Source organism: Oncorhynchus nerka, linkage group LG5 (genome assembly GCF_034236695.1).
Source record: "Oncorhynchus nerka isolate Pitt River linkage group LG5, Oner_Uvic_2.0, whole genome shotgun sequence".
NCBI lineage: Eukaryota > Metazoa > Chordata > Actinopteri > Salmoniformes > Salmonidae > Oncorhynchus > Oncorhynchus nerka.
Window position 1 is genome coordinate 45963708 of NC_088400.1, and position 27549 is coordinate 45991256.

The 27549-nt window shown below is 42.1% G+C and overlaps 1 protein-coding gene across 1 annotated transcript in view; it reads right to left on the bottom strand.

Annotated features, from left to right (window-relative positions):
• The window catches only part of LOC115129167 (glycine receptor subunit alpha-4-like), a 106444-nt gene extending 83500 nt beyond the window's left edge, over positions 1-22944 (bottom strand). Inside the window, 1 exon segment of the mRNA XM_065018235.1 lies at positions 22877-22944. Coding sequence (XP_064874307.1) covers positions 22877-22944 — 68 coding nt within the window.
• Positions 22945-27549: the final 4605 nt, after the last annotated feature.

Sequence of the window (27549 nt, forward strand, 5' to 3'; positions counted from 1 at the left end):
GTTTGAAGTGCATAATAGGACCATCTAGTCAAGACAGTTCTCTCGTCTATTTTGACAGACCAACACAAGGTTAAACTGAAATGACTTCAGACTTCAGTACAAATTTCTAGAGCTGTCAACTCAGTTCCTTCCCTCTCAGTGTTTCATCTTAGCTGAAGATTTCTCCTTCTCTTCTCCTCTCCTTTGAACGATTCTACCTGCACTGACACACTTCCATACTAACAGACCTTGGCCAACTTTCATCTTTCAAAATCACATTCACCATCGCAAATCAGTGTCACACTTAGTATACACACATCGCACAAAAGAATGTGGAATTGTATTTTTCTTGATGTTGTAACTCATTACACAGTAGTCTTAATAAATGGCTGCAATGGCTAAAATGTTATGGAACTACACATAAGTCTGCTAATTTGTAAGAATTTGGTCAGTTTAGCCTAGTTCTGTATAATTTAATCATTTGCTTTTGCACTTTATCTTCTGTTCCCATATACAGTGGAGGAAATGACACTGGTATTAAGGATGTCATGCTGCTTGCTTATTGTGTACTGCTTCTTCATTATTCGGCTCACACCTAGGATCAAACCCAGGGCCCAGCTAGCACATGTGAGGCGAATCATGAGGAAGCAGTACACACCAAGCAAGCAGTGTAACATCCTGTAACGGTTTTCTTCCGTCGAAGGAGAGTCGGACCAAAATGCAGCGTGGTAATTTCCATACATGTTTATTGAACGACAAAAACACGAACAATACAAAACAACAAACGGACCGTGAAAACCTATACAGCCTATCTGGTGACTACAAACACAGAGACAGGAACAATCACCCACAACCACACAGTGAAACCCAGGCTACCTATATATGGTTCCCAATCAGAGACAACGAGAATCACCTGACTCTGAGAACCGCCTCAGGCAGCCAAGCCTATGCTAGACACCCCTAATCAGCCACAATCCCAATGCCTACAAAACCCCCAATATGACAACACAATAAACCCATGTCATACCCTGGCCTGAACAAATAATTAAAGAAAACACAAAATACTAAGACCAAGGCGTGACACATCCTTTACACCAGTATGTCATTTCCTCCACATGTCGTCCCCCACGAATGATGCAGCACCCCCCTTGGGCCAATCAGTGTAATTTTGTAAATGGCGATCTCTATATAGCAAGACGCAGGATTCACCTAAGTTTAGTCAAAATCAGGCCAGTGGTGTCTGAGATATCGCGTGGGTTAGCTAGAATCATATCCCTGAGCATGTGTGCCAAATTTCATCAAACAGATCAAGAGAAATAAATATGTGCCTGTTATAGCGTCACCATGTGGTCGATATTAATGTTATATGTTGTCTTGACAAGGTTTGCAACATGTGTACCAAATTTAGTGAAAATACAAATATCCTTGACTGAGTTATGTGCCAGAACACGCCCATGTGAATTTGTTTTGGTCAATAGCGACCACGTTGTTTTAGGTACTAGTCTGGAAAGTATTGCTTTGAGAGACGTATGTCCATAGACGCCACATATCAAGTTTAGTGCAGATTGGTCATACGGTGCCAGAGGTGTAACATTTTATTGGCACAATTCCACAAGAGGAACTGGTTGTGATTTTAAGACAGCGACCGATGACACACTTCGGCAATGACATTGTTGTTATCCACTGTGACTGGCATTTTTAAGTATGGAGGAGAGAGACGTGCTGGAGCTAGCCGGGCAATTTTTGTCCTATTCTTTTCATTTTTGTTTCTGAGCAGCAATGGGGACTGAATGAAAGGAGACAGCTGAAAAGAGAGACGGATAAAATACACAACATACGTTATCATGCGAGGAATGGATCGGTTCAGCCGGATGAAAGACCAGTTTACGCGTAGAAAGAAGTACAGAGGTACAGTATGTTTATTTGTTTAGCTAGCTGTTGTGTATCGGTCTTTGCGAATTGTTCAAAAGTGATTTGGAATGAGGACAACTGTTACAGTTGCTTGCAATGAGTCTTGCAATGGTGTGCTTTAGGACCATGCAGACGCCTCCGAGCGGTCGGGTAGGCTGTTTGGAGTGTTTATCCTACTGGATAAAAAATGTATTATAAAAGACCCCCCCACTTCTAAAACCAAAGTTGCGCCTCTGAGTAATCAACTATATTATCTCCACAGATGCTATGGTGAGTTGATGTGTGTCCCATTAACAAATAAACTATGTTTAATAACATATTTTCTTTCTTTGTGATTTTCTCCCTCTTCTCACAGACACCCAACTCCACCAACACCCTTTGGGCAACAAAGTGCCTGGACCAACAACAGAACTACTAACAGGACAGACCAACCCTAGTCCCTTAGCTCAGTGGTTATCACCCTCTTTTGGTTACTCTAACCCCTATCATATGATTTTACCCTGGGGGATTATTAAAGTACTAATATACTGCCTTATGTTAATTATACCATTAGACATACTGTATGTTCTTACAAGTTCAGTGTTTTGCCCCCTGTGAATAGCCTACTACACAATTGTACCTGCAGCCCACCATTCTACTCCCCCCAGGCAAGACCCCTGACACCTCTTACATGTACACAGCCTGAGAATGTGTTTGATGGGGTGGTCAGTACTATTTTTGTGGACAACATCAAGGCCTCTGTAGCCACACTTTTAGACGTGGTGATTGGAGAGTATATAAGAGAAAAATGCATCAGTTGTGAGATCAATCACCCCAGCCAGCGCCATGCCTATACAAGCCCCCAAGATACTACTTCTTCAACCATTTTGAGGAGCTGGTGAAAAGACTTTGGCCCTGCAGGTTTATACCATCGCTGGTCAGAGCCCTGGAGTCTATGGGTCTTGTGCCGTCTATTCCCAGAGTTTACGGGGTAACCGAGGCTTTCCTACATGAACTGAAGGAGACGATCTACATCCACGAGAAGCTCAAAGAAATCCGACACACCCTGGTGGACGACAACAAATACAGGGAAGCTGTGGTGGCTGATGTGATGACTTTCTGTCTCACTAAACCCAGAGAGACCGAGTGACAATACATTTGTTGGGTAACTATATGCATACGATGTTAGAAAGAATAAATACATTTTTTCTTTTGAGAGAACTTACAAATGTTATGCAACAAATTATTGAAAATAAAGTGAACAATGTATCGTTCTACCCCACACACAATGCCTGGGCTAATGCAGAGCGTGTGCTAAAAATGGAGCCAATCATGAATCATGTACGACATACGGGCGAGAGTCTACAATGGACACAACTGGTATCCCGTCTTGTGGATGATTCTGAAGAACTAGAAACAACCTTGTCTAAGATTTTACTTTATTTGTTTGAAACACCATTTAATTGTAACATGTATCATATTTTTTGTTTATATACTTATATAGCGGATGTGTGTGTTTTAAAAATTCAGCGACACAAGCCTGTAAATCTAAACCAAATATACAGGGTGTTGCATGCTGGGATCGTTGAGAAAACGGGGACAAGTATCCTGCAACGAATCCTGAATAAGTCCTACTTGATGTTTGCAAAAAATAAAAATTCAAAATGAAAATGAAATGTTGTCGTTATTTGAAAGTGGCTCATTAACGTTATTGTACCTCAGAGAGGCAAGAAGGATGGAGGAGCAGACGTTGAAAAACATTTATTTTACCCCCTCTAAACCCGGGTCTTATGGGGGTAAGGAACGTTTACAGAGAGCTATAGCCGAAGAAACAGGTAGCCGGTTAAGCGATGCTCAAGTGACTGAGTGGTTAGCAGAGCAGGATGCTCATACTCTACATAAACCTGTACGAAAACAATTTCCAATAAATATATATTTTTCTACTCATCCCTTGTCCCAGTTTCAGGCAGATCTATGTGCCGGGGGCGGCAGGGTAGCCTTGTGGTTAGAGCGTTGGACTAGAAAAGTTCAAACCCCCGAGCTGACAAGGTACAAATATGTCGTTCTGCCCCTGAACAGGCAGTTAACCTACTGTTCCTAGGCTGTCATTGAAAATAAGAATTTGTTCTTAACTGACTTGCCTAGTTAAATAAAGGTAAAATAAAAAACATGCAGACCCTTACAGATAAAAATGATGGAAATCGCTACATGCAAACGGTTATAGATTTTTTTCTCTAAAATAGAATTTGTAAGGGTCTTAAAAAATAAGAGTGGGGCAGAGGTGACCCGGGCCTTTGACTCTATCTTGAAGGAAGGAGGAGCCCCCAAGAAAGTGCAGACTGATGGCGTAAAATATATTTTTATTTTCTAAAAGAACAAGCAACATAGCTCTTTTACACTGCATGTCCTCTGAAGCTATAAAGACAGAGCTCGATCTTTTCACGGCCCCCTTAACCCAACATTCAATAGGGAGGTCCAGTTATGTGAAGATAGCCCCACTCTCTGCCATTACAGACAACGGTCCTATAGAATTCTTCATACCCGGCCACGGGGACAACTATCTGGACCTCAACAACACCTTGGTGCATTTGTCTAAAAGTGACCAAAAGAGATGGTACTAATATTGCAAACGATGCCAAAGTGAGTCTCATTAATTACCCCTTGGCCACCATCTTCTCCCAAGTGGATGTGACTTTGGGTGAACACCTAATCAGTCAAAGCAGTGCCACATAGGGCCATCATGGAGTGTTTACTCAACTACTCCGAAGACACTCTCAAGACACAATTCAACGCCGGGCTGTTTAGCAAGGATACTGCAGGCGTCTCTATGAAATCGATAGACCCTTCCATCGGTGCAAACAAAGGACTGGAGGCACGTGCTCGCTACTGTGCCGAATCTCGAGAGTTTCATCTGCTAGGGCCTATACACTCTGACATTTTCTTTCAAGAACGTTTACTCTTAAATTCGGTTGATTTAAAAATAAAATTAACCAGGGCCAAGGATGAGTTTCGCCTGATGTCTGCCCAGGACGGTGACTTTAGTTTAAAAGTGTTGGGGGCAATGCTTTTTATTTAAAATGTCTCTGTATCTCTGGCAATTCGTCTGGGTCACTCACAGGCTTTGATTAAAGGAAATGCCCTTTACCCTCTCCAATTAATTACCATGAAAACCTTTAGCATACCTGTGGGCAGTAGAATCTGCAGCCAAGAAAACCTTTTTCTAGGCCCTTTACCCCGATACATTGTTGTAGGTTTGGTGGATCACGCCTCTAATACGGGCAGCTTACATAAAAACCTATTTCATTTTCAACACTTCAATGCAGAGTATGTAGCTCTCTGTCAGGACGGACGTCAGGTCCCTGCTAAGGCTTTCCAACCGCAATTTAATAACAACATATCTGTTGCGAGAATTTTACAATCTATTCCTGGCTACCGGGAGACATCTAAAAGATCTCTCTTTACCTATTGACAGAAATGATTTAGCAGAGGGTTACACATTGTATGCTTTCAATTTATCACCTGATGATGACACCTCAGGAAATCTGTCTGTGGTGTCCCAAGGTAACCTCAGGCTGGAAATGTGTTTCTGTACACCTTTAGCCTGTACAGTTAGCATGATTGTTTATACATGCTCTGATTCAATCTTGGAAGTGAATGCCCGAAGACAGGTCTTAGTGGATTATTATTAAGGATCGTTGAGCAAAGACATGAATACCCAAGAGTTGGAAGGGCTCATGAGCTGATTGATTGGAAAACAATTTTGTGGAATGTTGCCTTGTGATGAATTACCTATTGAGAAATGGTCGGAGCGGCCGGCCATGTTTATTGTCGATACCCATCCTAAACACACACCGGGTGAACATTGGCTAGCTGTGACATTAGAAGACGAAGGAGGAAGAAAAATATTAACTTTTTTTGATTCACGGCTTTCCCCCCCGGTTTTTCACATTTCCACAAATCCATTAACGAGTTTTTGACCAAAAACGGATCAAAGATATACTACAGCATCAAACAAGTGCAAGAAAACCTTTCCATTACATGCAGTCACCCCTGTGTATTCTACCTATGCCAAAGAGCCCGGGGAGTTTCTTTTTAAGATGTTACGTCTCTTTATAATGGTGATTTAAGAAGTAATGATAACGTTGTAGCTTGTTTTGTTAGAAAATATCAAGTGTTCAAATATGTGTCCTTTAAGACCGTGTAATCAAGGCGTATGCTCACGTAAAATGTTTCAAGAATGCCACAAATGTTAAATTGCTGAATTTTTTAAATAAAATGTATTGAATTTAATCATAGTCATTCAAAAGTCTAACCACCCTGAGAGATCGGGATTAGGAAAAGGTCAAGAGACATTCGAGGAATAAATGAGTTATCATCATCCCTTTCATAGGCGGGCGGGGTTGTTGGGACATCTTTAGGGGTGCTGTAGCTCATTGAAGGTGTTTGTTTTAAAGCTCGAATCTGTTGACGAAGCTTATATTTGGGTACACCCGAGAGGGGAATGTTGAGGATTGCCAGGGCCTTAAGAAAGTGACGCCACTTCTGTCATCAGCAACCATGTGGGCTGCTGTGGTACTTTTAAGCAAGTCAAGCATATGTGAACAGCGCCCTGAAGGATAAACTCTCCTTTGTCATTCCAAGTAAGATCGCAGGCACAGGCATTACAGGGGCTTGGCTCTCGCTAGGCACGTCATCTTTTAAAGGGTCCGGTAGGGAAAGTGTTAAATGTTTGGTCTCTCTCTCACCTTGTTTTACCAAGGCCAAATACCTTTGCAAGAGGTCTGTGTATTTTTTTACCTTATCATAGGGGTTCAATCCTTTTCGGTTCAAAATATCCTTCATGGCCGTATCCAAATCATTTCCCGCTGTTTGTCTGATATTTTTAGGACCTGCATTTGTTTTTTTTTAAGTCTATCCAACTCTTGTTGAGGCACCCAGTACATTTTATTGGCCATCACACTCTGTGTTCAACCCCCACGTCTGGCAGCAATAAGGCTGGTGATGAAGGGCACGGCTATACTTAGTAAAGGTAAAAGAAAACCCCCAGACTATTGTATGGTATGTCTTTTCTTTTGAAGACTGGCCCGTTTATTGGCAAAGAATTTGATCGCGGTCTATTGTCAGGGTGAGTGGAATGTGTCCTTTGAGAAGATTCAAAGCAATCTCACATAGGGATAATATGAGATCTGAAGAACAGTGACCCAAGATGGCCTCCCGTTCTTTAGCTGTAGCCCCAACTAGGCTTCTCGAGAGGGGCGGGTTTCTTTTTAAACGCAGAGACATAGTGGTTACTTTTTAGGAATGTGTGCAGTCGGCCACTCCCATGGGAACAGACCGGTTCGTAGCCTCAGGTGTTCTGGAGTATTTGCTTTTAAATCCATGATTAAATAAGAAAATGGCGCTTTGGTAGCATCCTCATAGCTCTCCATAAAGTAGGATTTCCTTCCCGGGTACATCTGCTGAGCTAGAGTGTTAATTTGTAGTTTGTCTCTAGGGTTTTTGAACAAAACCAGGTAATTGGCGTTCAAACTAATGGTATGGCTATTTTTACCTTGGTGAAACACATTCTGCACCAAGTAAAGCACGGACAGGTTTCTATGATGAGTATTTTGGGTAAAAGCTCATGCAATTTCGGGATGTTCGCTACCTGAAAATAGCATATCATCCAAAACCAGCAGGGAGAAGTTCATCATCAGACAGGGATTCAGGTATTCCTTCAACAAACTTGATTTTTAATTTCTTCAACAAATCATCATACAAAGGTTGATAACACGAATAACACCACACAATATTGTCAGGCTTTTGAGAAAACACATGTTCAGAATTCTGTAAAATACTTTTTACAAAACAGGTTTTACCACTATTGGAGGGGCCTGCGATTAAGGCCGCAAATGGTAGTTGCAACCGGGGGTCAAAACCTTCTACAGCAGTCATTATATCTTAAGCTTTAAGACACACTGGGGCTTGTAGCATAAGTCAGTAGCCAAAGGGCAATGTGGTCCCGTCAGTCAAAAGCAGTCTCTTGTCATAGACTACCCTGAATCTTTTAGTAAGTGGGGCATTCCTCAGATGGAAGCCCTTTTTATCCCTAACCATTTTTTTGTAGTAGCTCAAAATCTCCAAGTCACTATTCCGGTCGTTTATGAACCCCTCGACCAAGCGTGTGATTGATTCCAAGTTTACACGCGGGGCATTTTCATAGTTTTGAGTCACGCCTTTGGCTTTCAACACCACGTGATTGTCTTTAGTCCTAAAAGCATAGCTTTTGGGACTACAGGAGGACCATTCTGTGATATGGCCACCATCTTCGAGTTCACTCATTAAACCACCCAGATAGTTGCTAAGTGGGGGTTTCCAATCATCAGGTTTGCTTACATAGTCCACAGAGTCTGTGTTGTGGTAAAGAACCCTCCTCTGCAGCTGCGCCATGAGGTTGTATAGTTCAAGTTGACCATAGGCCGTGGTAAATGCTGCAAGACACACATTTACATTACCCAGGGGTAGAACCCACTTCTTGTTATGTATCGATTGCACCAGGGCAATGTCTTGACTCAAGAAAGAAAAATGTGAAATTTTGTATTGGTCCGAAAAAACAAATTCCAGAAATTCTTAGGGGTCTTTAATGATCGACGTTGTTAGCATATTGCATCTCTGCGAAAGCTTGCCCCAAAGCGAGTTTAAGTACAATTTCAACACATTTCTTTTGGTTTTGTTGACCTCTAATCTGTCAGGGTCAAGAAGTATGCCTTCTCTGTCGTGATAGTCTTGTCTATACTTGTCTTTGCTCTCTTGACCTGTGACCGATGCAGGATAGCTTGAAGCCATTTGCTTGCATCTCAAGAAGGCCTTGATGTACTCTTTAAAAAGAGTGTCTGATTTCCTGGAAAAGTTCAACACTTAAAATATTTTGGCCACTCAATACCCCATCTCTAGAGCGTTAGAGATTTCAACTGTGACCCATATACCTGTCAGGACTCTTTCTTGATCTGAGTAATCACAAGGGTTTTCCTGGTTGTTGTTTTCACTGCAGGTGCGACAAAGGGGAAAGAAAAGTTTTCCTTGAGGTCCCTTGTAAGGTTTTGGGGTAAGTCAAAGTCGTGGTGAATAATTTCAGGATGCCCCATAGTATAGCATGAGGAACTCATTACATGAGGATAAAGGGATGTAAAATCTACATATCCTATTGCCTCGTCGGGTTGCGCTACATACCTCAATGTCAAAGCATTGGTACGGCCTCCATACAAGGCCTGTCGTGGTTCCAAGGGTTCTGGTGTGTCAAAGCTGGAAAGGAAAGCTCGAACATGAGGATCAAACTTAGTGAGTGCGGTCCACTCATGCTCCCACATCGCATTCACTTTTAACCCGTAAGTAGTCTGTAAAGATTACAATTTGTCTTGAAACTCTTGGTACATTTCCCCAAAAGTATTTTGGGTTAGGACACACATGGCCTGGGGCACAAAGCAAGATTTACATCCATGGAAGAAACAACCGTTGTACTCAAACATCCATCTACATGATAAGGCCCAAACATCTTCTCATCCCTATACAAAGCATGTTGAATAAAAATGTCTTTATCCTGGGACAAGTACTCCAACCATTGAATGGACCCACTAGAGTACGACTTGAATTGGCATCGGTAGTTGTCAGGCGAGGGGATAGCTATAGATGCTGTAGGTAGAAAGTGTGTACGATAGGTTTTCATGCATGCCGATGCAATAGTTGTACTCCAGGGGTCAATGCCTGCATCTTTGGTTACCTCTTCTATGAATTTGAGGCATCCATCACGAAGTATAACCACATCATTGTCCCAGTATGATTCCATCTCTTTAGGTGCTATGTCTTACTGTTTCGTACCAAGTCATAAATCTCTCTCGCTCTTTGGGAGACATTTGATCACACCCGTACATTTAGGGGCTGGGATAAGATCCGATATAATGTAGATTCTCCTCAGATGTGAAGAAGTGGGGAAACCAACCTTTCACAGAGTTGTCAAAACCAAAGGCCTCTGGCATTTGAGCCAATCTCATGAGTAAGACGCTTAAACTGTCAATGTACAGTATCTCTGGTTGAAGGCGTGGTCTACAAAACACAAGATTTTACTACCTTGAGCTATGACACTGGGTGCAACTTCTTGCTGTATCAAGGGGTTCAGAAGAAGGTAGCAGTCATAGGCTCTATAATTGTGTGCTATAAGAAGTTTCTGTACTGGGGTTTTCTAAAGTGTTTTAGAAAGAGGAGTGCACAATTGGGCCCCTCTGCCGACCACTTATCACCCTTGAAAGTCATGGTAGATACAAAAATAGGCAAATGAACCCCTGATTGCTGATTTGTCTCAAAATCATAGAACACGTATTTGTCTGAATGTTCATCTTCAGCCAAGGGCTGAATATAACACTCATGTGGCACTTCTTGAACCACTTCAACGTCTCTGCTTTTCAAAGGCCCACACATCATTAATTATCCAAATGGCTGAGCCAACAGACATATTTGAGACAGTTGATACCCTGTTATCCCAGATACCGCCTGAACTCCAAGCTATAATGTTTTGCATGATAAAGGGGTTTGGGTCTGCTGTCTGTGAAAATTTTCACTGTATAATCCTCAGGTTGGAATATGTAAGCCATATATCCATCACTCGTATCCAAAACCCTTTTAAAACATTCAGGGGCCTCACACAAAACATCCTCGATGCTTTTATAATTTGGTTCATGACAAGAGACGCATAGCACCCCAAGAATTGGCCTAGGAGACATACATTTCTGTTTAATGTTCTGGGTTTTATTTTTTGAAAATGTTGTTTATTTTTCTGGGGCCGCATGTGTTGTTCTGGGCTTAATTTGTAATGCGTCTGCTGCCAAACCCAATCCCCCCGCACATTCCTGCTTCATAGACAACAACCCTAAAGGCAAATAAAATAGGGTGGGTGTGGAGTCATCCTCTTTGAAATGTTCAAACGCTTCCCCCCAGTTTAACCAGGTCCCTACACATCAATCATCATGACAACTTCAAATGAATAGATGCAATATAGATACAAAATAACACACCCTCTAACACGTGACAACAGGAACAGGATGCATTATATGGCCATAACCACGTGACATCTTCCCTCAAGGATGTCCTGGTCGGATGCCCAAATTTGGGCATGTACGCGCCATCAGGACATAGGGTCATAAATCAGACGTTTGACGCGCGCCGTCTACTTTATTCTCTCTCAAGTGCTAAGGACAGACAAATCTAAGTTTGAGGTGAACAAAGAACATTTGTGAGACGCAGAAAAAAATGAAAAGATGCTGGAGGAGTGCTTGACGCCATCTGTCTGGGGTGCTTTGGTGGTGGTAAAGTGGGAGATTTGTACAGGGTAAAAGGGATCTTGAAGAAGGAAGGTTATCACTCCATTTTGCAAAGCCATGCCATACCCTGTGGACGGCGCTTAAATTGGAGCCAATTTCCTCCTACAACAGGACAACAACCCAAAGCACAGCTCCAAACTATGCAAAAACTATTTAGGGAAGAAGCAGTCAGCTGGTATTCTGTCTATAATGGAGTGGCCAACACAGTCACCGGATCTCAAACCCATTGAGTACGTAAGAAGTGCCTATCAAGCCAATCCAATTTGTGGGAAATGTTTCAGGAAGCATGGGGCGAAATCTCTTCAGATTACATTAAAAAAATTACAACTAGAATGCCAAAAGTCTGCAAGGCTGTAATTGCTGTGAATGGAGGATTCTTTGACAAAAGCAAAGTTTGAAAGACACAATTATTATTTATAACCTTGTCAACGTATTGACTGTATTTCCTATTAATTTTGCAACTCATTTCATGTATGTTTTCATGGAAATCAAGGACATTTCTAAGAGTCCCCAAACTTTTGAACTGTGGTGTATCTGTTAATGTAAAGTGCCCTAATGAACACAACCCAGGCGTGCAAATACGTGAAACGGCTTGTGGTCATCAAAGATAGAGGTTTTCGAAACACTGTCAGCATTGAGATGTGTCTTGTGACTGCAATAAGACTGTCTCACCTCATTATCGCATACCTCTCTCGCACTGCGTAAAAATACAAGTCGTTATTTTGCTTACTGTAGCATTAACGTGGAGCAGCGTATCCTTTTCTATTCCTTTCTCAATCCTCTCTGTTAATCCTGGACTCTGCATATCAGTGCAGCAGCTGGTTGGACGCTGGCCTTGGTAGCTTGGGCCACATTTTGTCGAGGCATGTAGTGGTAAAACATCCTAAATGCTTTCTGGCACCCCTGGGATCCCTTAGGTTTAGATTTGGAAGAGCTGATAAGTCGTGTGCGCCAACCCCAAACAATATTTGATTTGATGCTCTGCTGGTTGTGTGAGCCAGACCCGAGCAGCAGCAACAGCCCACCTCTCTGTAAGGATGCATCCCAAATGGTAACCCATTCCCTACATAACACACTACTTTTGACCAGAGCCATATGGGTGGTAAGTAGTGGAATAGGGTTGCATTTCGGATGTAGCCTTAATCATTAGGGGGACTGTCAGGAAAGAAAGATTAAAGGTTTACACTGGGTTCCCATCATCTGCATCAGTTACACTTCATGATGGATGTTTTATTCAGTGGCTCTGGGTTTGGCTCAGGGTTTGGGGCCTGACAGTGGAGAAATGGCACATTGTCAACTTTGCCACACAAGCCCGGGCAAGCAGCAGGCAAGGTTTACTACAAGATAAAAATCCATAGTGTCAATTCTCTCAGGGAAGAAGTTGAGTGTAAAAAAAACAAAAAACAGTTACTGTCCATGTGAGGTCATGTGCTTGACAAGAAGATATTACAGAATTGGCCCCTGTTCCTGCGTTGCAAATGGAAACTGAATACTAATTTTCACTTAATTCATTGTCTGGGCCTGCTTCAACAGAGAGCACTTAGAATTGGCTAAATTATAGCAGGTCAGAATAGTCTTCTTTGCACACACATGATTTTTGCAAAACCCTGCTTATTCCAGACACCGACAAAATGATATTCAGTGAGGATCCCAGGCTACTGTACCTCTCAGCCCCACATACTCTCACAGTCAGATCTCAGTGATCTGCTTTTGCCAATCCCTTATCCTTCAGTCGTGGACAAAAGGAGGTTGTTATGCACAGTCCATCTCATGGTAAGGACGTGGAAAAGGTCAGACGAGGTGCCGGGTGAAATGGGCTGAGAACCATCCGTCTCTTGTCTCCCAGCCCGAGGTGTCAGCCTCTGCCACGAACACATTGGCTCTCTCTGGAGAGACCATTAGTAAGTTGTCACCTCTCGGGGCCATATATCCACACTCAAATCTAATGCTCACTGAAGCACAAGACGGTTTTGTGTCTGTGTCCTAGTAGACATTTCTGGGTTTCCATGAGCATGTTTTGCATTTTTTTAAATTGTTTATTTAACTAGGTAAGTCCCATTTGAGATAGGAATCTGTTTTGAGCCCTGGCAAAGAGGAAGCTGCAATGTACGATTGAATGTATGCCTTGGGTTTGTGGGCTCATTCACCCTGTTTGCCTAAAGCCGTCCATGCGACGAAACAAGTATTGATAGTAGAGGGAAAATTTGGTTTGTTCTGTACGAAATGAATGCAGGTCTGGCTGGACTGTAGGCTATTGAGCTTAAGTAAGCTGCTGATAAACACTTTCATACAACTGTGCACAGGGCATGAATGGTAAAGTGGTAACAGTATATCAGAAGGAATATTTGTATTTTGTATGTCTGAGTGTTTGTATTTTGAAGCTGTTATCAAGTACCTGCCTGTTCATGGGTGAAATGTGTGAAGAATGCGTTATGTATCCATTTGAACATTTAACTAAAAATGATAGATAATGATGAATGACTGTCCAAGATCTCTGTTGTCTGTCAACGAATGATGAGCCCCATACACAAACATTGGCTCAATATGGTTTCAACAGAGGTGAAATGTGTGTGGCTGGGCCCATATTCAAAGTTTTTGGTGGTTTTCTACCAAGAATTATATTAATTTATTTTGTCCCCACCATATTTTTCAGTCACATGCACTTGGTATCCATTGTCTTTTTGTACTCCTTATCTTGTTTGAGTCAATCCTTGTAGCACACTCCTTCGAGGCAGAGACAACAGACAGATGAGAACAGCCCCTTTTCACCTCCCACCATCCAAATTGGCCCTCATTTTCTAACCATTAACTCACATCACATCTGTCCTTTCTCTCCTCCCGCGGCAGGTAGCCTAGCGGTTAGAGCAGCGTTTCCCAAACTCGGTCCTCCGGGACCCCAAGGGGTGCACGTTTTAGTTTTTTGTCCTAGCACTACACGGCTGACTCAAATAATCAACTAATCACCAAGCTTTGATTATTTGAATGGGCTGTGTAGGACTAGGGCAAAAACCTAAACATACACACCTTGGGGTCCTCAGAACCGAGTTTGGGAAACACTGGGTTAGAGTGTTGGGCTAGTAGTCAGAGCCCGAAAATTACAATCCCCAAGCCAACTAGGGAAAAAGATCTTTCGATCTGCCGTTGAGCAAGGCACTTAACACTAATTGCTCGAGGATTTCCGTGAATAATGGCTTATCCCTGGCCGTGATTCTCCGCTCAGACGATGTTTCAGGGGGAGTGGGAGATGCAAAAAAAAAAGAATTTCCATTTCACATCACACACTTGTACAGGTTGCACACTTGTGCATGTGTGAAACAGGGAAAATATAAACACCCCCTATTTTACTATGTGACATTGCTCCTTTTACCCAAAACATCTCTTCATTACTCTATTCTCACATGTTTTTGGAAAGGAAGTGAAAAATGAAAAAAAATGGCTGAGTCAGAGAAATGTAAGAGAGTAAGACACCATCACAATTCTGATCTTAATGCTCCTCAGATTCGGTCTCAATAAACCTAAAGATTCAAATCTATCCCCTCGTACACATAAACCCTGATTCAGATTGAGGAAATTATGCCTTTCTTACACACGCCTTTTCATTTCTTAGTAGTTGGTATTCAGACTTACCTTATCAAGGTGCATTGCAGGCCTGGTTCACTTGCGCATGCAGAATAAATGTAATTCTACTGCTGAAAACCCACTTGCGGCCAACAGATTTTCTCATGGGATTTTCATTCAATAGGATTTTCAGTATATTTATCTTATCTTAAACCCTCCATTTAAATACAGTGTATCTTTTTTCATTAGAATTTAGTCAACAGACTAGAATATATAGAGAGAATAGGTTCAGAACAAAGGTATCAATGAATGAAAGCCATATAAATATATGCATATTCATCTTCGTTTCAACAACTGGTAGAAGACTGATCTTGTAGATTATTTAGGCACATTTTAGGGTTAGGAAAGTATGTATGAATAATTACAAAAAATAAGTTTCAAGAGACTTCACGCACAAAATATATTGATGAATAAAAAATACTGTGGTGTGATTGAATTCTGAAAATAGCCACATTGTTCTTTAACCTGTGGTAGTGTTGGACGATTAGCGTACAGTAGAAGTCGGAAGTTTACAGACACTTAGGTTGGAGTTATTAAAACTCGTTTTTCAACCACTCCACAAATTTCTTGCTAACAAACTATAGTTTTGGCAAGTCGGTAAGGACATCTACTTTGTGCATGACACAAGTAATTTTTCCAGACAGATTATTTCACTTATAAATCACTGTATCACAATTCCAGTGGGATTGAATCTTACAACAAAGTCAAGTTGACTGTGCCTTTTAAACAGCTTGGAAAATTCCAGAAAATGATATCATGGGTTTAGAAGCTTCTGATAGATTAATTGACATCATTTAAGTAAATTGAAGGTGTACCTGTGGATGTATATCAGGCCTAGCTTCAAACTCAGTGCTTCTTTGCTTGACATAATGGGAAAATCAAAAAAATATTGTAGACCTCCACAAGTCTGGTTCATCCTTGGGAGCATTTTCCAAATGCCTGAAGGTATCACATTCATCTGTACAAACAACAGTATGCAAGTATAAACACCATGGGACCACGCAGCCGTCATACTGCTCAGGAAGGAGACGCGTTCTGTCCCCGAGAGACGAACGTACTTTGGTGCGAAAAATGCAAATCAATCCCAGAACAACAGCACCTTGTGAAGATGCTGGTGGAAACAGGTACAAAAGTATCTATATCCACAGTAAAACAAGTCACATATTGACAGATCCTGAAAGGCCGCTCAACAAGGATGAAGCCACTGCTCCAAAACTGCCATACAACAGCCAGACTACGGTTTGCAACTGGACATGGGGACAAATATCGTACTTTTTAGAGAAATGTCCTCTGGTCTGATGAAACAAAATATAATTGTTTAGCCATAATGACCATCATTATGTTTGGAGGAAAAAGGGGGATGCTTGCAAGCCGAAGAAAACCATCCCATCCGTGAAGCACTGGGGTGGCAGTATCATGTTGTAGGGGTGCTTTGCTGCAGGAGGGACTGTTGCACTTCACAAAATAAATGGCAACATGAGGAAGGAAAATTATGTGCTTATATTGAAGCAACATCTCAAGACATCAGTCATGAATTTAAAGCTTGGTCACAAATGTGTCTTCCAAATGGACAATGACCCCAAGCATACTTCCGAAGTTGTGGCAAAATGGCTTAAGGACAACAAAGTCAAGGTATTGGAGTGGCCATCACAAAGCCCTGACCTCAAGCCTATAGAAAATGTGTGGGCAGAACTGAAAAACATGTGTGAGCAAGGAGGCCTACAAGCCTGACTCAGTTACACCAGCTCTGTCAGGAGGAATGAGCCAAAATTCACCCAACTTAATGTGGGAAGCTTGTGACAGGCTACCCGAATCGTTTGACCCAAGTTAAACAATTTAAAGGCAATGCTACCAAATACGAATTGAGTGTATGTAAACTTCTGACCCACCGGGAATGTGATGAAATAAATAAAAGCTGAAATAAATCATTCTCTCTACTGTTATTCTGACATTTCACATTCCTTAATAAAATGGTGATCCTAAACAACCTAAGACAGGGAATGTTTACTAGGATTAAATGTCATGAATTGTGAAAAACTGAGTTTAAATGTATTTGGTTAAGGTGTATATAAACTTTTGACTTCAACTGTACGTAGAATTATAATAGGGAGAATGGTGTACAATCCACTGCCTGCACTAACCATTGAACTGTGTGATGACACAGCCAAGCATTTCACCATGCGTCAGGTTTAAACTGTATTGACTTGGTCTGTGCTCGCTCCATAACAATTGAATTTGTATTTTTTTTAAATGAATGTCAACTGTTACTAATGATCTGTGATGGCATTTATGGAGAAAAGCAAATTAAGGTAAATTAATCAACTGAAGCGAACTAACAGTAAATTGACAGTTCAATATGTGTTATAATTAAGGCCTATTGGCGGTCGATACTCATAGTGACTAATATTTAACATGATAGAAACAGTAAACATAAAGGGGTAGCCTATAATTAAGACCTTCGAGTGCCCATCCTTGCAAGTTAAAAGGTCGTACAATGTTGCATAATGGCACAGCATTTCAGAAACTTTACTGTGGGAAAGTTGATTTGTTGATATGCTTCAATGTTCTGCAATATGACTGGTTTCACAATTGCCTCCAGCGATTATAAGGTAAATTATAGCCTATCTAAAACAACTGTTATTCATATTTACAATTCCCTTATCCAAACGGACTTCTCATTTACCTGGCTCTTATCAATAGCTCTTATCAAGTTGTAAATTACAGTGCATGTAGAATGTTGTTATTTCTATCAAAAAAATCAAGTAGGTTTAATAGACCTTATTCATGGTGTCCTCTCGTATAAAGTTGGTGGAATTATTAGGAAATTAAGTCAAGATCAGAATGAGGCGTATCTGTAGACACACCTCAGACACATCTTAATTTATTCAATCTCCACCCAAAATGAATAGCAGGTCAGAATATGCATGGAGAGAAAAGTGCATAAAAAAAGGGAATTACGTTCCATTTAAGTGCACTTAACTCCGGTTGGAATTGGGAATTGGGGCCATAATTATTAACAAGAGATTTGTCATGAGCTGTTAAAAGATCCCAGCGAATTTTCCATACAAACAAAAAGCACATTTCTCTAAAATCTTGCGCACTAATTTGTTTACATCCCTGTTGGTGAGCATTTCTCCTCTGCCAAGAAAATCCATTCACCTGACAGGTGGCATATCAAGAAGCTGATTAAACAGCATGATCATTAAACAGGTGCACCTTGTGCAGTGGACAATAAAAGGCCATTCTAAAACGTGTGGTTTCGTCACACAACAATGCCACAAATGTCTCAAGTTGAGGGAGCATGCAATTGGGATGCTGACTGGAGGAATGTCCACCAGAGCTGTTGCCAGATAATGAAATGTTTATTTTAAGCCGCCTCCAACGTAATTTTAGAGAATTTGGGAGTACATTCAACCGGCCTAACAACCGCAGACCACTTGTAACCATGACAGCCCAAGAAGTCCACATCCAACTTCTTCACCTGCAGGATCGTCTGAGACCAGCCATCCTGACAGCTGATGAAACTGAGGAGTATTTATGTGGGGGAAAATGTATTCTGATTGGCGGGGCCTGGTTCCCCAGTAGGTGGGCATGTGCCCTCCCAGGCCCAACCATGGCTGCAACCCTTGCCCAGTCATGTGAAATCCATAGATTAAGGCCTAATAAATGTATTTAAATGGACTGAATTCGTTGTATGAACTGTAACTCAGTAAAATTGTTGAATGTTAATTAAGTTGATATATTTTCAGTATATACAGTGTTTTAGGACCCCTTGACTTTATCCACATTTTGTTACGTTACAGCCTTCATTTAAAATGGATTACATTAAAAAGATCCTCAGCAATCAACACACAATACCTCATATCGACAAAGTGAAAACAGGTTTTTAGAAATTTGTGCATGTTTATAAAAAGTAAAAACCTTATTTATAGAAGCATTCAGACTCTTTGCTACGAGACTCGAACTTGAGCTCAAGTGCATCCTGCTTGCATTAATCATCCTTGAGATGTTTCTACCTCTTGAATGGAGTCCACCTGTGGTAAATTCAATTGATTGGACATGATTTGGAAAGGCACACACCTGTCCATATAAGGTCCCACAGTTGACAGTGCATGTCAGAGCAAGCCAAGAGGTCGAGGGAATTGTCCGTAGAGCTCTGAGACAGGATTGTGTCGTGGCAAAAAGCTGGGGAAGGGTACCAAAACATTTCCGCAGCATTGAAGGTCCCAAAGAACACAGTGGCCTCCATCATTCTTAAATGTAAGAAGTTTGGAACCACCAAGGCTCTTCCTAGAGCTGGCCGCCCGGCCAAATTGAGCAATCGGGGGAGAAGGTCTTTGGTTGGGGAGGTGACCAAGAACCCGATGGTCACTCTGACAGAGCTCCAGTTCTTCTGTGGAGATGGTTGTCCTTCTGGAAGGTTCTCCCATCTCTGCAGCACTCCCCTAATCAGGCCTTTATGGTAAAGTGGTCAGATGGAAGCGACTCTTCAGTAAAAGGCACATGGCAGCCCACTTGGAGTTAGCCAAAAGGCACCTAAAGACTCTCAGACCATGAGAAACAAGATTCCCTGGTCTGATAAAACCAAGATTGAACTCTTTGGCCTGAATGACATCATCACATCTGGAGGAAACCTGGCACCATCCCTACTGTGAAGCATGGTGGTGGCAGCATAATGCTGTGGGGATGTTTTCCAGCTGCAGGTACTGGGAGACTAGTCAGGATCGAGGCAAAGATGGTTGGAGCAAAGTACAGAGAGATCCTTGATCTCTGAAACAAAATGTCAATGGGTCTGAATACTTTCCAAAGGCACTGTATGAACCATTGTACCCAAACATTCTCCTAGCAGCAGGACTGTGATTCATGGAGGTACGGTGGGTTCAACACAGCGCTCCCATCAATCATCTAGTGTATATGTAAAATCATTGGTTGGGCCACCACGAGCCAGAACAGCTTCAATACACCTTGGCGTAGATTTTATAAGAGTCTGGAACTCTATTTGAGGGAGAAAACACCATTCTCCCACAAGAAATTCCATAATTTGGTGTTTTGTTGATGGTGGTAGAAATGTTAAATCCAGAATCTCCAATAACTGTTCAATTGGGTTGAGATCTGGTGACTGAGATGGCATACCTCATTTTCAGGCTAATCAAACCATTGTAACCATGCCTCCTGTGGGTGGAGGCATTGTCATCCTATGGGGGGGGGGGGCATAGCCATAGTAGGCCATTGTCATACATGATCCAAAGCATGATGGGATGTTAATTGCTTAATTAACTCAGGAATGATGTCAATGACGGCCTAGGAACAGTGGGTTAACTGCCTTGTTCAGGGGCAGAATGACAGATTTTTTTTACCTTGTCAGCTTGGGGATATGATCTTGCAACCTTTCACTAGGCTACCTGCCGCCCGGCATTTACTCAAGTCTTTCCATTATTTTGGCAGTTACCTGTACCTTCCGTTTTTAAACTGCCCGGATCTCTTCTCCCCATTAAGGGAGCAAAGTATCTGAACTGGAACCAAGACTCCCCTAATGAGCAAACAAAGATCTCTGGGCTCTCTCAGATGTCCCTTTGTGCGATATCTTAAGTGATCCACCCACTAGACCACACTCAACCGAATCCCTCACTTATTTACATAATTATGACCACTGACCCATTTTCATAAGAAAACACTGGAATCTCGAAGTCTACTATCCAATGACCATCCAGTTGAATCATCTATTTGCACCGGATTTGCATGTTAAGTACATATTTAATAAAGTATGTCCTGGCGAGTGTTCATTGTTGTCCCTCACTGGGGCATGTGATGAGATGGGTCAGTTCAGAGGGGACGACAGACACTGGGATATTGTAGTCTGAGTGGGACAGAGGCTAATTTCAGACCTGCAGGCCCGGCTCCACAGCGGTAATTGATGGGGAGGGTCATGTTCACATATGTTTTAGACACGTTTTGGGCATGCATGTTTTAAAATGATTAGGGAGAGGTTGTCCCTCTCCCTATTTCAGTATGTTCTTATCCATTTGGTGCATAATGAAGACAAACCAGCTCAGCTCTGACTCAGTCTGGCTCCCTTCGCTGACCAAATAGCACTGGGAGCAGGATCTGTGCAGTTTTACGGCTTCTAAATGCTGGTATAGGTGCCAGTGTCTGTCTTTTTCCACACGTTGGGTTGCACAGCGACGTGTGCGCACGCACAAACACACACACACTACATCTACTGTGAGTCTCCTACAATGACTGATCACAAAGCGTGTAATATACGGTGCCCTGCTTGATGTCCTGGCTTGTCAGTCCCTAAGAAACCAACCATGTTACCCAGCCACAGAAGCCACAGGTCCCCCTTACCCCTTCCTCCTTCCCCCATCCCCACAGGGGACTGGACGTGTTACAGTCTCTGACAATTTCCCTCTCTCTCTCTTATTTCCCGCAATATTTTGCTTTCTCACATCCCCCACACTGGCTGTCCCCTCCCTTTAGTCTACCTCTCTGTCCTACTCTCTCTCTCCCTCCTCTCTTTCGCGGCCCTCCTTGGCTTCCTTCTACACCTCTTGCTCCCCTCTTTCCTTTTTCTCTCTCTCCCCTACACCCCCTGCCCTTCTACCCTCACCCTCTCTACCCCCCCCCCCCCTTCCGTATTTCCCTGCCTGGTTGGTGGGCTTCTGGGATGATTTCTCTGAGGAGGTGCTGTCAGGTCACCTGCCCGCCAAGGCTAAAGGGCTGCTCTCTCAAGACCCGAGGTTCACCGAGTGTCGAGGCTGGCGGTGGGATTATGCAGATCTTAATTCCATCCCTTTCCCACACCTGCGGTTGACAGGGCATGAAATAGGGAAAGCGTTCACTGCAAAAGTTTCTGCTACGCAAGGAGAGATGCAGTAGGCGGGGAAGAGGGATAGGGGAAGGAGAGAGAGAGAGAGAGACAGAGATGGGGAAGAGGGGTGAGCGACTGAGGGAGAGAGTTAAAGAGAGGAAGATAGTGAGCGAAAGAGAACGCAACAGAGAGAAAAATACAGAAGGCAGCGATGATGGAGCAAGAGAGGAAGAGCAAAAGAGACGGGCTCGTCTCTTCCGTCTAAACAGAACAGAGACAGCAGCATGCCGCTTTTTGCCTATGATAATTAATCAAGCTTCGCACACTTGTCAGGCTGGCACACTCATTTCATTTCGCCATTTCAGAAATCTCCTCAGGACGGACGCTTTTTCCAAATAAGGCATTTGTTAAACATTTTAAAAAATGGTTCAGTAGGCTTAGGTTACCAGGTTATGGTGACTGTTATATGATGGTTACAATATACAGTACATGTATCCACACTCCCTCCTTGAAAAAAATTGTTAAAAATATAACAGAAGTTATGGATGCTCTACAGGTAGTTTGGGTCATAATAGGTTCTATCTTATCTTATCTGTTTCGCTGTGGGTGAGATATAGATGTCCATTGTATTGTGTAAATACAAGGGTAACATGCCAGGTAGAATCACTTGTTACTTTGCACTTAAGGAGACAATGCTGTGAATATTCCATTGTTTGTGTGTCTCTTTGTTGCCAGTTATTGTTGCAGTAATTTTTACCCTCGTGGTTTACATGATCATTAATAATCGATTGTTAGTGGTCAACTTCTTCTCTCTATATTTCCGCCTCGGCGGTCAAGATGTCCCTTTTGAAGGATGGTGTTTTTAAACAAAGGCTGTAGGGCTCAAATATCACATATTAGAATGTGATTCCCAAGGTCCAAAGATACAAAAGTCAGGTAGCAATGCATGGTTAGTCTCAAGATCTATATTAACAATATATTCAAACTTCACATTTTATTCCTTTTCTTTCTCACAGCAAAATGTAAGCACAATAACTGATGTCGTAATATGATCTTGATAAGTGAATAGAAAAAGTAGAAAAAAAGAGAAATAACTGCTGCAAATGCACTCTGCTGCAAATGCACTCTGCTTCAAATGCACTCTGCTGAAAATGCACTCTGCTTCAAATGCACTTTGCTGCAAATAACAGTGAAAGATAATCCACAAGCAATGCAATGTCTTTCTTACCTGATAAAGCCACCATGAAAAAAGCTAAAAGACAAGACATATAGAATCCTTATGAGCTGTGGGAGCATTCTCTGGCTCAGTCTCTCTATCCCTCCCGTTGGAATAACTTGCAAAAAATTATCTGAGCAACTACCAAATCCACTGAGCGGTTTTTGAGACTAGGCAAAAGGAAGGCATCGTCTCTGCAAGTCTGACAAGAGCTTAGCTTTGGGAAAATAAACTTATCCCACTAAGTACAGATCCCAAATCCACAATAGGCTCTTCTTTTTCACTTGTCAGAGCTGGACTGGAGTCACTGGACAGAGCCAGTGGGGGCATGAGTGTGTGTGTCAGTGTGTTTTGGCGGGAGTGTGTGCTATTCTCCTTCTTTCTCCCTCCTTTTTTATGGCCAGCTGCTTGCTCCAGGAATCATAATGGGGAGGATTTAAAGGGACAGTAGCCCCTTTTCTGATGCCTGCCAGAAAGATTGAAATGATCTCTGTGTTGGAGATGGGGAGGTGAATGGGAGCTAAGGAGGATGGGGTGAGCTCACACAGGTTGATCATTTGAGAGGAAGTGTGGAAGAGGGAAAGGTTCTGTTGTTTCTCTCCCTTTTTATTAATCAGGAGGGAGGAGACTGGCAGAACAAAGAGAGAGGAGAGAGGAAGGGAGAGAGAGAGAGGGAGAGAGAGGAAGGGAGAGAGAGAGAGGGAGAGAGAGACGAAGAGAGTCAGACAGACAGAAAGAGGGAGAGAGAGGAAGAGGGAGAGAGAAAGAGTGTCTGCGAGAAAGAGTGACAGAGGAATAGAGAGGTACACAGAGAGAGGGGGCGGGAGAGAGAGAGAGAATTAGAGAGACTGAATGCCCCACTGGGTTGAATCAATGTTGTTTCAGCGTAATTTGACAAAGTATTGTGACATGGAAAATACATTACATTTGAAAAAAGTCATTAATGTAAACTATTGTTTTGAGAGTGAAATTTCAACCACTGGATTGTCATCATGGTAACCAATTTTCAACATGGATAAACAGTGTATTTATGCTGCAGTAGTTTATGTGTCGGGGGGCTAGGGTCAGTTTGTTATATCTGGAGTACTTCTCCTGTCCTATTCGGTGTCCTGTGTGAATTTAAGTGTGCTCTCTCTAATTATCTCTTTCTCTCTTTCTTTCTCTCTCTCGGAGGACCTGAGCCCTAGGACCATGCCTCAGGACTACCTGACATGATGACTTCTTGCTGTCCCCAGTCCACCTGGCCGTGCTGCTGCTCCAGTTTCAACTGTTCTGCCTTATTATTATTGGACCATGCTGGTCATTTATGAACATTTGAACATCTTGGCCATGTTCTGTTATAATCTCCACCCGGCACAGCCAGAAGAGGACTGGCCACCCCACATAGCCTTGTTCCTCTCTAGGTTTCTTCCTAGGTTTTGGCCTTTCTAGGGAGTTTTTCCTAGCCACCGTGCTTCTACACCTGCATTGCTTGCTGTTTGGGGTTTTAGGCTGGGTTTCTGTACAGCACTTTGAGATATCAGCTGATGTACGAAGGGCTATATAAATAAATTTGATTTGATTTGATTTGTATAAAATATGTTGAATTTATACCTTTGAAACAACGGCAGATCTTCAATGTTATATCCTCTATCAGGAAAAAAAACTATAGTCTGAGCAGCACCTCCTACTGGAGAGTTGATCTATCTATAGCTATCCATTTGGTCTCCCATCCAGGGCTTTATCCAAACCCAAGCCCTTGGCTTTGTCACTGACTAGTACCAATGTGCTATGGTGAGAATCATTATTGAAAGCTGTTTTAATAACTATAGATTCACTATTGCAATCGAAGTCATTAAAAGTGTAGGTACACTACGTTTTAACAGAGCAAATGAAATATAACCATAATTTATATGTAATATATCATCAAATGCACTATTTAGGCCTACAGTATATAGCAGTTGCGAAGTCATCAACAGCTCTTGTTTCAGTTCAACCCAGGGTTCAACAAAAAATAGACAATACATAGAGTGCCTTGAAAGTATTCACACTCCTTGACTTGTTCCACATTTTGTTGTGTTACAGCCTGAATTTAAAATGGCATAAATGTAGATTTTCTTGTGTGTCACTGGCCTACACACAATACCCCATAATGTCAAAGTGGAATTTAGTTCTTAGAAAGTTTTACAAATTTAATAAAAAAATGAAAAGCTGAAATGTCTGAAGTCAATAACTATTCAACCCCTTTGTTATGGCAAGCCCAAATGAGTAACAAGTTGCTTAACTAGTTGCATAATAAGTTCCATGGACTCAATCTGTGTGAAAGAATACTCTATACTGTATATACAAACGTATGTGGACACAGCTTCAAATTAGTGGATTCAGCTATTTCAGCCACACCCGTTGCTGACAGGTGTAAAATCAAGCACACAGCCATGAAATCTCCAAGGACAAACATTGGCAGCAGAATGGCCTTACTGAAAAGCTCAGCGACTTTCAACGTGGCACCGTCAAAGGATTCCATCTTTCCAACAAGTCAGTTCGTCAAATTTCTGCTCAGCTTCTCCGGACAACTGTAAATGCTGTTATTGTGAAGTGGAATCCTCTAGGAGCACAGTGGCTTAGCCGTGAAGTGGCAGGCCACACAAGCTCACAGAATGGGATCACCGAGTGCTGAAGTGCATAGCGCTTAACAATTGTCTGTCCTCAGTTGCAATACTCATTACCGAGTTCCAACCTGCCTCTAGATGAAGCATCATCAAGAGAACTGTCCGTCAAGAGCTTCATGAGCTTCAAGGCCGAGCAGCTGCACACAAGCCAAAGGTCACCCTGAAAAATGCCAAGCGTCAGCTGGGGGATGAGGGGGGGGGGGGATCCGTTCTCTGCAGTGAAGAAACACGCTTCCACATCTGGCAGTCCAATGGACAAATCTGGGTTTGGCGGATGCCAGGAAAAAAGCTACCTGCCCAAATGCAAACTGCCAACTGTGAAGTTTGGTGGAGGCGGAATAATGGTCTGGGGCTGTTTTTCATTGTTCGGGCTAGGTCCCTTAGTTTCATTGAAGGGAAATCTTAATTCTATAGCCTACAATGACATTCTAGATGATTCTGTGCTTCCAAATTTGTGGCAACAGTTTGGAGAAGGCCCTTTCCTGTTTCAGCATGACAATGCCCATGTGCACAAAGCAAGGTTCATGCAGAACATGTTTGTCAAGATCGGTGTGGGGACGAACTTGACTGGCCTGCACAGAGCCCTGACTTTAACCCATCGAACACCTTTGAGGTGAATTGGAACGCCGACTACCAACCAGGCCTCATCAATGCCCGACCTCACTATTGCACTTGTGGCTGAATGGAAGCAAGTCCCCGCAGCAATTTTCCAACATCTAGTGGAAAGCCTTTCCAGAAGTGGAAGATGTTATAGCAGCAAAGGGGGGACCAACTCCATATTAATGCCCATGATTTTGGAATCCACATACTTTTGGTCATGTAGTGTGGCAAAGCAACTAACTTTTTGTCCTGAATACAAATTGTTATGTTTCAATCCATCACATTACTGAGTATCACTCTCCATATCTGCAAGCATAGTGGTAGCTGCATCATGTTATGGGTATGCTTGTAATCGTTAAGGACTCTGACATTTTTCAGGATAAATATTAAACATTATGGCACATGAAAAATCCTAGAGGAAAACCTGGTACAGTCTGCTTTCACCAGAGACTGGGAGACGAATGCACCTTTCAGCAGGACAATAACCTAAAACAATGCCAAATCTACACTGGAGTTACTTACCAAGAAGACAGTGAATGTTCCTGAATGGTCAAGTTACAGTTTTGACTTAAATCTACTTGAAAATGTTATGATAAGACTTGAAAATAGTTCTGTCGCAATGATCAAAAACCAATTTGACAGAGCTCGAAAAATGTAAAAAATAATAATTGGCAAATGTTGCACGATCCAGGTGTGGAAAGCTCCTAGAGACTTACCCAGAAAGACTCACAGCTGTAATCACTGCCAAAGGTGCTTATACAAAGTATTGACTCAGATATGTGAATACTTATGTGAATTAGATATTTCTGATTTTCATTTTCAGTGCATTTGCAAACATTTCCAAAAATATGGTCATTATGAAATGAGTCTTTATAGTGTGTAGATGAGTGACAAAAAAACATTGAATCCATCTTGAATTCAAGCTGTAACAAATCAAAATGTGAAATAAATCAAGGGGTATGAATAATTTCTAAAGGCAATGTATAGCCTAGGGTATCAAGTTTGGTTGATTTTAAAATGTAATCTTAAAGTGAATTATTAATATATTGGATTTATGCCTCCATCTCCACCAAAAATCTAAGTTATTAGATCAAAATAAAGTCAAACTTTTAAAGTGCATTTAATGTTGGATTTGCTTTGATTTAGTGCTATTCTTTGACCATCTTTAGTTGAGAGACTAATGTAGACACAGGGCGTTAGGAAGCAGGTGCATTTGGAGAATGTATTGTAAATGAACACATAATGATACAAAAACAAGAGAAGTGTCTTGACATGAGAACATAAACAGAGACAATAACGCCTGATGGGAAATGACAACGGAGTGACAACGGAGTGATATATACAGTGGGACTAATCAGGGAAGTGATATGGTCCAGGTGTGCTTAATAATGAGGTGCAGGTGTGGGTAATCAAGGGTTTCCATGTGTGCATAGTGAT